This window comes from Cyphomyrmex costatus, unplaced genomic scaffold (assembly GCF_001594065.2).
Source record: "Cyphomyrmex costatus isolate MS0001 unplaced genomic scaffold, Ccosl1.0 scaffold520, whole genome shotgun sequence".
In the NCBI taxonomy this organism is placed as follows: domain Eukaryota; kingdom Metazoa; phylum Arthropoda; class Insecta; order Hymenoptera; family Formicidae; genus Cyphomyrmex; species Cyphomyrmex costatus.
The window spans coordinates 498497-508407 of record NW_017279439.1 but is presented as its reverse complement, the minus strand read 5'-3'; the positions used below and the strand labels follow the sequence as shown (position 1 = coordinate 508407).

The window sequence follows — 9911 nt, the reverse complement described above, 5'->3', positions numbered from 1 at the left end:
AATAATCATTAAAGATAACGGTCTGGAGATCGATTGAGAAAAATTGATAAAGAAAAAAATATGAAGATTGATATTTCCGTGTCTATTAAGAGTAGATAAATTGCTTCTTGATTTTTGTAACAGATATAGATTTAACGAAGTAAACAAAGTGTGATTTGAACATAAACCTAATCGATTAAACTGTACTAGAAAAATGTTGCATCAAAATAATGGAAAAGAATCATATAATTAAACTCGCGCGTTAACGGAAAACAATCATTACCGTTGTATATTTTAATAGTATACGTTGCTTTAATAGTAATATATGTGCATTGTACTTACTACAATTACGCTGTTGAGAATTTTGCTAACATTAGTTATTAAAGTGAAGCCAGTGCCGAATGCACTTGATGGTATTTCCAAAGACACCCTATTCCTATCAAACACGGGTGTATCCTCGGTAGTAGTAATTCCATTCTGCAAATACATAGAATCAAATTTTTCGATTTTTCTGTTTGCTTTATTGTATATCTTATCATTTATTAGAAATAATAGAGTATCACGTAGGAAAATGTAGGAGTGAAAATATATATAAATTCTACTTATACAAGAAATTATTTTTTTAATGATTTTTATTTGTAGTTCCAATTTCCAATAAATATAAAGAAAAAATAAACGTGAATTGCTAACGATATAATTTCTTATATATTTATTGAATTCATATAAATATAATTTTTTAATTATATTTATACTTATTGAATTCATAGTTTTATATTATTACACTTATACTTATAATTTCAATATATTTATTCCGGTATAAGAGAGAGTAAAATAAAATTCTTTATAATTATGGTATTTATATATTGCATTTACAAAACTATTTTTTTAATGGAAAGATACTCTATAGTGCGAGTGATACTTTAAATATCGCTAATAAAAGGTTTTTAACTAATTCGTTATTTTAATTACAAAATTAATATTTAATTCATACAAAAAACATAAATTAAGAGATATCAAAGTGAATGTGTGCATATATATGATAAAGATAATAAAATAAAAATTCTAAAATATAATAAAGATATGAAGGAAGGGATACATTGGGAATTACACGATACTCTGAAATCGTCATATAATAGACAAAAATATAATTGTACATTTATTTGTCATCAACATTATATCACACCATCATCACCATCTTTTATATCTTTCTTCACGTATCATGGAGCATTTGAATGTACTATTTACATCGCTTAGACATAGCTAATAGTCTTCGAATACGAGTTTATCGCGTCCTTAAAGGCTATTCTTAAATTATTTACAACTTTCACGGTGGCAAATCGATTGACGCCGCTAGTTCTTCTATAATTTATATTAGACATAGCGCAGTCCACACGATTCGGCCGGAAGTGTTGATTCATCAGGAGAAGAGTTTCCTAGAGAATTTCGTTTTACTCTCTTTCCTTAATTTTTTATTTGGATTCTTTAAATACGGACTCTTTTTATGAAAGAGAAGGGCTTCTGAAGAGAGAAAGGAGGTTCTGCCAATTATCAGCCCAGCTAAAAACAGAAATTCACATTCCGTGTTATATGGAATATCCATGTATTCCATTGAAAGTGAAATCGCCCACATATTCCAAATCCATTGACTGTCCGTCCCATTTTCTCGTGATATGTTTAACGTTCGTTTGTTGTCTGTCGCTTTTCTTTCTCCAAAGAGGTTCCTCCTCTCATGCAACGCTGCTCGTTGGTCCTGGTGTTAAAGTTCGCAGTCAAACGTTCCCTTTCCACATCCCGTGTTATCCCACCTGCCTTTAAGCCGCTTAAAACGCCGCTTGTGGTGGTGTATAATCGTACTGTTTGTGTACAATACTTGTTTTAATGGCGAATATGATTTATCGGAAGGCTTCGTTCTCATGAAGGCGCCTTCCAAGGTTAAAAGGGATATATCTTGGCAACATCGATTAGTCGTATAGCCAAAGGTTTAATGAAGCGTATCGACGGGACTGGCAAAGCAGGTTCTTTATTATATTTGATTATATTGCTTGTATATAATGATAGCACTTCAAGGAAGAGAAAGGAATTGAAGCAATAATAGAACATAGGAATAGCATGCTTTTTAATGTTATAATAGCCGCATTCAGGAGACAAAATAGCTTATTGAGCGCTTAGTGATTTAATGATATGTGATTGATTCTTACATTTAATTCTTAGCTAGAACTAAGTGTAGAATCGTCATAAAAAATCACTAAGCGCTCGTTGAATTATTTTTGTCTATTAAACGCAATTAAATTAAATTGTTATTTGAGAAAACTGAAGCTTCACCACACAGGATTAGCAATTTTATTAAATGTATCACATTTTTCTGATAAACTAAAAAATTAATAACTAAGGTATTTTTAAAGAAAATGAGCAATAGTGCAAACCTAGAGTGCAAAAATAAATAAATACAAAAATGCAAATGAATAAAAAAATATACATATAAAGAAAGAAACTGACAAAAATAGTAAAGAATTCTTATATAATATGATGCTAATTAAAATATGAATACTTTAAAAAAGCATTTGCATTTACTTTAAGATCTTATTATTTGCTTATGGCACTGATTATTATCGTTTCACAAATAGCGATGGCCTTACATGCAACGTCGCCATCAATCACCTTCGTCCGAGTTTGTTAAGTAAAAACTGTTCACCGATCAATTTATAGAAAAAAACCGTCATGTTATCCATATTTTCGAAGTAATATATGTATACCGCTTTCTTGCGAAGACACATATTCCAGCAGAGACAGCTTGCGTTACGTATCAGACATAGAACAGGCGACATATAAAGGAATTTCAAAGTATAAAAAAGAAATAGTCTACAGAGATTTTAAAGTAAAATTAACTCATTGCGACCCTACCCCTGCCAGATTGGCGAAGGCTCCGAGATTGATCCCAGCGCCAGCGGTCGGACTGCCATTGCTTCCGCTATGAGAGTCGCTTCCGGAGCTGCCACCGTTACCACTGCTACCACCACTTAAACCGCCACTTAAACTGCCTAAACCGCCACTACCTTGACTCAGGCTCGACAAAGAACCGATCTTTTGAGTCAAGAGATTGCCAAGGATGGCCGATCCGGAAGCACCTGCGCCACCGTCTGCATGTCCTACATTTTTAAACAAAAAACAATTAAAAATGATATAAAAAAAGATAAAAATAAACGCTATCATAAAAGATGTATATAAAAGTGAAATATTAATTGCGCAAAATGTCTTATAATTAATTTCTTCTCACGAGAAACATGATCATTGGATCATTTTTCTATTGGGTTTGAAATTTTTTAGGTTCATACATATGAAAGATATATATGATGTCTAAAAACTAATCGAATAAATAAATTAGAAAATATTTCACAATCTCACGCACGTACCTGCATCAGTTCCACCAGAACCACCGGAAAGACCGCCAGAAAGCGAGCTTAATGGCGCGATTTTTGAGATCAGAGCCTTCGAGATGCCGGCCGAGGCACCTGAGAAGAATGTCGTTGCGCTATTTATAAGGGGCCCAATGCTACCAGTTGCAGCCTGAAGTTTTTGAGACACTAATTTGTTGAGGAACTCTGACGTAGCAGAATGTTTGTTGTCAATTCCGAAAACAGCGTTTTTCTCTTTGTTGGATTCATCGAGAACTGCGAGCGCTTTCGTTTTTGAATCTATGAAGGAATCCACTTTCTACAAAAATATATACTTGTTAAAGAAATTAATGATAACAATTTATTATTTTATGAAAGTAACACATTACAATTATCGTTACTTTTTATAAGGATCTCATTACCATTACTCATTACTAATTTTAAAAAATAATGTGTTTTCGTTACCGTTACTTAGTGAGTAACAATTTACTTTTTCATTACTTTTTTTGTAATTTTAAAGTAAAATATTACATTTAATATTTTTCAATATTTAAATTTATATTTTTGAAATATTTCTAGTCAATTAAAAATAATACGATGAATAAAATAGTTATAAATACAATATAATAAAAGATTAAATTAACGATATAAGTAACGCTGAATTTGTTACTGTTACATACAGAAAAAAGTAATAATCGCGAAAAAGGTAACAAAAAACGTTACAATAAATAATTATTTTTCAAGTTACTTTTCAATCCTGCGGAGATATGTTACATTTCAAATACAATTTTAATTATATATTCAATTACTAATTACTGCGTTAATAATTTTACAAGATATTTTGATATGTATATGTAAGAATGGTAAAGACTTTAGAAAAAATTAATTAATTATTCTTACGTCAAACACAAAGTTAATGATGCCGTTCGATACTCCAAGCTTAACGCCAATCTTTCTCTTGTCCCTATCGCCTCTTTCTTCATCGGCCACATCATCAGCTTCGATTACGTAGACCTATGCAGGTCGTAAAAATAAGCTACTTTAAGATTATCAATTAAAAGAAATAGCATGAAGTAACGAAAGCTAAAATTCCTAATCAAGGGAGAAAAGAAACGATGATGAAACGCGTTATATACAGGAAGAAGTTTCCTTCATTTTAGGCTTTATCAAAATTACACCGCGCTTTTATTTATTAGCCAAATATTTCATTACATACTATCGATATAACTTGTTTTATAAATATTTACACGGAGTGTCTACAATGTCTAACAGAGAAATTGGAAACTTATTACAATCGCACCTCGCGCAATATTAATGTAGTTTTCTAAATTGTAATTTTCTACGTGCATGCAACCCCATTATGCAATTCTGCTTTCGTTCTAGACTCGAGGTCGATCTGTGTTACGGGTAATCCTCGAGCGGAATCACGATTACATTAACGCGTGATCACGAATGGCGATAACGACGATGATGTATAACATTATTCGTTGATCGATGCACGTGGCACGTTTTAAAGAATTTCGAATTACACGCGTTCGTCCGTCTCTAGCGTGTTCAAACTCATACAAGTAGCGCCGACTACTTTCACTCTTGACTCGTTCTCCGAGATCATGTTTCTCGCTTTTTCGTTTACCTCTTGTTTTCTGTCTCTTTTCTCTCTTTTTCTCTCGTTTCTGTATCGTTTACAACCGATTTAGCTAACGTAATGTGTTCAGTTATGTTATGAGATGACTTCTTTTAGTCTTCTTCTCAACTCTGTCACAACGCTGAATGAATTTTTCTATTGTGATGCTCATGTTTACTCAACCAATTTTCGACTAAATATTAAGATGTAGATATAAATAATATATAAATATAAATATCAATTAAATACGCGAATGTATAATAATATCCATATTCTTCTACAAAATTAAAGATAGTTTCTTGCCACTAAACAGAAAAGAAAGCCGCGTGGAATAAAATAAAAAGTATACTTTCCCCTGGATCATTCTACAAAATAAATATTTATATAAGCTTTGAGATTTGGTACTGACCCAGATACTTCTATCGATTGCATATTTCTTAATCAGTTAAAATCGAATTATCGAATAAACAGTTTTTGCAAGATTTACTTTCACTCTTGTTACTAAAAGTTAAACTTGTCTTTTTGTTTCTCTAGTAATGTGTTTCATTCTAGACCGAGTGAAGGTATGTATAGCGTATTTAATCGATGAGTTACGCTTAAAAAGGAGAGGAAGGAAACGCAACATCTCGCGATATAGATCGTCGAATTCTCGTCCGTTTAATTTCGGAAAGTACGCCGCTCGTATCGATAATTTAATTACGTCTTCCGTGTCTTGACTTCTCAAGAACCTGTAAGGAAGCGCGGTGGCATCGTAAAACTCCGCTCTCGACATAAGAGATCGACAATAGCTTTCTGCAAGTACTTCAGCATTCAAATCGCTTCATTAAAGCGAAGTGCGCGATTGCAGCTCTCCTTCCATTTCATTCTCTTACTTTCTAAATAAGATTTGAAGTACAATTCGTCCTTCTGATATCTTTCTTGATACATGTACGACTTGATACATATACTAGAAATTAGAGCACATTTAATCTCTTAATATGTAACATTTTATTCGTTCCAGCACTTAAAATGGGACACTGAGAAAAATTTCAAGTCTTGAAAATGAATGAACTAGAAGATTCTAATCACATCAGATTATTTCAATTAGAATTATGATAGATTTAATCAGAAAATTTGGATTTGTCCATTTTCAATAAAAATTCCAATTAATATAACCTTTGAAAATCTTCTTTTCTAGTAAAACTAACGTAAACAACTTACTTCGTTCAGCGGATTGAGATCCTCTTCCGCTTCTTTCTTATCAACAGGATTGCAAGTGACAATAGTGATGGCCAGGAATAATCCACAGATTGCACATAACATCCGCATTGTGTCTTCTTCACTTGGTCGATTGGTTGCAATTTAGTCTGTATGAATAAAAAAAGCTGTCTGACAAGGCGGCAAGATTCCCGGTAGTATACGTAATAAAATCGAAAGTAAATCTTGGCTGTTCGAGTGAAAGGGTGTCTGAGCGAGCTTGGAAACATTTAAAAGTTAACTTTTAACTAAATTATTTTCATAATTATTTATCAGTTAATTATACTGATAACATTTTCATGAAATAAAGAAAATTAAATGCGGATAAATCGTGTTATGTAAATGCAAACTGAAATTTACACTTTAATAAACATTGAAAATCCGCTCAAAATATAACAACTCCTAGTAAAGGTTTATTTTGCAATACCAGAAAAAAAGATGACATTTTTTAAAAATTACGAGAAAGAAAGTTTATGTACAAAAATGTTTGATAATAAACATTGACAGCTGTCAATTAGTTGACTGTTATAGACTATTATATTGTAGACGTAAAATAGTCGGTCACAAGTATACTGCAATTTCAAAGAAATTGGCTTGTTAGTAATAAGCAGTTTTCAATCTGACTGTCAAATTACAAGCATGAAATGATTGGTCAAGTAACACGATGTAATTGATAAGTGATCAGCTTGTAAAATAATCGCTTAAGTACGTAATAGGAGAGAAAAAATGTGAGTAAAAATGTAGAAGAAAGAGAACAGTACTCAACACACGTGTTTATACCAGTTTGTTGAAATAGAACAGATTCCTTTGTCAAATAGAATAGGAAATCAATGAGATCTTAGCGAGCGCATCAGTCACGTGGCAGTCAAAGCAGAACGTACGTGAAGGGATTACGTGGACTTACGAGTGCCGGTGCAGTGAGTGCGTACGAGCGAGCGAATGCGTGAGTTGTGTACCTGGCGGAGTGCGAGGCTCGTTTGAGGACCACAGTGAAGGAGGTCCCGATGTCTTACGGAGCCGAAGGGGAAACGAAGGCGAGCATGTGTGCCCCTTCGAGAATCGAGAATCGTGCACCGTGAGCCTCGCCTCCCGCAGGTGGGGCGCCCTCCAATTCACTCTATTCGCGAAATCCGCTCAGCAGCCGACATCATCTACAGCGCTCGCCAATGAGACACCCTCCTCCTTCTGTCATCCTCGTTTGACTAACGCTTCAGCTTGTGAAGTGCTAAATTACACAGTTGCAAGTTCGCAATTTATCGCTACTCGTATCTGACAAAGGTCAAAGTCCGATTCGAAATAGTTGCTTCTAGATACAACCATCGATATACAATATAAAAGATGTATCATGTAAAATTACAACAAATATAATGAGTAATTTTTGGATTCATTGTTGAAGCTGTATATTTATACACGTAAGTAGAGTTACTAATAAAACTATTCTCCTTTAAAGTGTAATTAAATAATTTACAAAAATACAACTAAAATTGTGTGTATAGAAATATGTATTAAATAATATTAACTAATAATTTGCCAACAAATTACATGCAGCTTTTTTTTAAGTTATTATTAATATGTACGAATGTGTAAACGTGCAAATATAATGTGTGATGTTATCTACCATTGTGTTATGTAATATTACAAAAAGATGTACATTTACATAAAGATACTACAGAATATTGTATTATTATAAATTTTACATTACTATAAAATAAGCAATGTTATTAATTTTCCATTTAAAAATATACAATTATATTTATATTTATACAGAGATAAAAGTACTAATTTTTGTAAAAATGCACAATTTTATATAATATATTTCCATTACATGTTGTATAATTTTTATACATTGTTTACGTAATTTTAAAATAAGTGAAAAGCAATATTTCATAATATTTCATAATATTTTTGTTTAATTTTCTAATTTACATTTCTATACGCGTATTTAAAATAATTTTTTTACAGTTTACATATTTCTACGTTACAATCTAAATGTGCAAGGAATTGTTATTTGTTTACGACAAAATTGTTAAATGGATGAAGATTTTTCTTTGATTGATATGGTGAGTGTTACCCATTCCCAAACGACATTTATAGATAACTGTTATTTGACATAAACCTATTCATTATTAGACTACCAAACAAACAAACATTCTAACAATCATTTGCAAGCAACTCTTGTATCATCCGGAGAAAGGATCGATCTTCTATTATTTTAAAATTGACTCATGATTGACTTATTAATGTTTTATTATAATTGTAATTTTTACCATCTGAAGATGGTCCAAACCACGGATCGAAACATGTAATGTTTTATACTCATATATTTTATATTTTTTGTTAAAAATTTGATGTTATTTATCACAATAATATTTCATGTCTTGACTTATATAATTTAAATAATTTCTAACCGATTCTTATATATATCCTTATTTGTTACTATTATTTACATACTTTTACAGTGCAGAATTATAAGATTTGATGAGTCAGTTTCAAAGTCACTATTGGGTTCATTTCTTTTGTTATGGCAATAGTACCATAATCAATAATTTAATAGCCAATCTTACAATATAAAAGTATCATGCTTGTGCATAAGCAACAGTAAAAGCAAGGAAAAATATTATTGATATTTTTCATTTCATCTTTTTTTTAAAGTAGTAAAAAAGAAAGAAAGATGTAGCATTAAGTAATAGGAACTACATAACTTTTAGTATTATTCAACGTATCTACAGCAGGTGCTATGTAACTCAATAGAATGTGTATTCCGTAACACATAGTTTAAGATAATAGCTGCACACATCAAAAAAGCTAAAAATCACCTTTGATATTAGAATACTCATTCAGTTGTATAAATATCTACGAGAATTTATATGCACAAATGTTATATTGAGTGATTTTAAATCTGCATGATTTACGTTTAAACTTTCTCAAGCCATTTTAACTTATTTTACATACGAAATTGGAATTTACGTAAGAAATAGTTTCTTTAAACTGGGCCGTTTGTCTCCGTTATTTTGCTTGTCGTAAAGATATGCTTGACACATCGTTCGTAAAAACCACGAATAAAAAAGATAATACGTTACGATATTTGCATGCATTACGAGTCATGTTGTAATCTGTAGTCTACGATAATCTGCCAACAAAAACTTAGGAAACTGTAGCAATTACTTATGGAAACCTCACTTTAACATCATATTAATTATTTCAATCTTTTTAATCGCTAATTATCGTTATACGCAGTAGATTTCGTTCGCAATTATCGTGCTCACTGGTTTGATCCTAAGAGCTGCTAACCAAAATAAACTCTCCTTTTACCTTGACCAAAATTCCAAAGGCAGCGTTTTGATTTCAAATGCATTTTGAGAAACGTAGCAAGTGTGAGTAATTGATTAAAATTAATCATCAGCCCCTCGTGTTTCTTATGAGTATCTTTTTAATTGCACGTGGATATGAAACAATATAGATTTATTCACTTTACGTACATATGTAATTCGCAGTAAGAATCTTTGTAAGTTAATTGACTCTTAATTGGAAACAGCAAGAACTTTTAAATTAAACTTAAATATCTCAATAAAACTTGCAGTTATATATATTTAACTTTAATTATTTTTCGACATTCCAACATAGAAAAAAATGTTACAGTTGTTACAACCGCAAATAATGATAATTTTTTCATCAGTCAA

At 31.5% G+C, this 9911-nt stretch overlaps 1 protein-coding gene across 1 annotated transcript; it reads right to left on the bottom strand.

Annotated features, from left to right (window-relative positions):
- Positions 1-1164: 1164 nt before the first annotated feature.
- LOC108778843 (spore wall protein 1) lies at positions 1165-7199 on the bottom strand. The gene is made up of 6 exons (XM_018546139.1): positions 7136-7199; positions 6196-6341; positions 4272-4385; positions 3390-3690; positions 2881-3125; positions 1165-1536 (listed from the first exon to the last, which is right to left on the bottom strand). Exons 2-6 carry the CDS (start codon positions 6301-6303, stop codon positions 1528-1530), a joined length of 777 nt encoding a protein of 258 aa, XP_018401641.1. The 5' UTR covers positions 6304-6341; positions 7136-7199; the 3' UTR covers positions 1165-1527.
- Positions 7200-9911: the final 2712 nt, after the last annotated feature.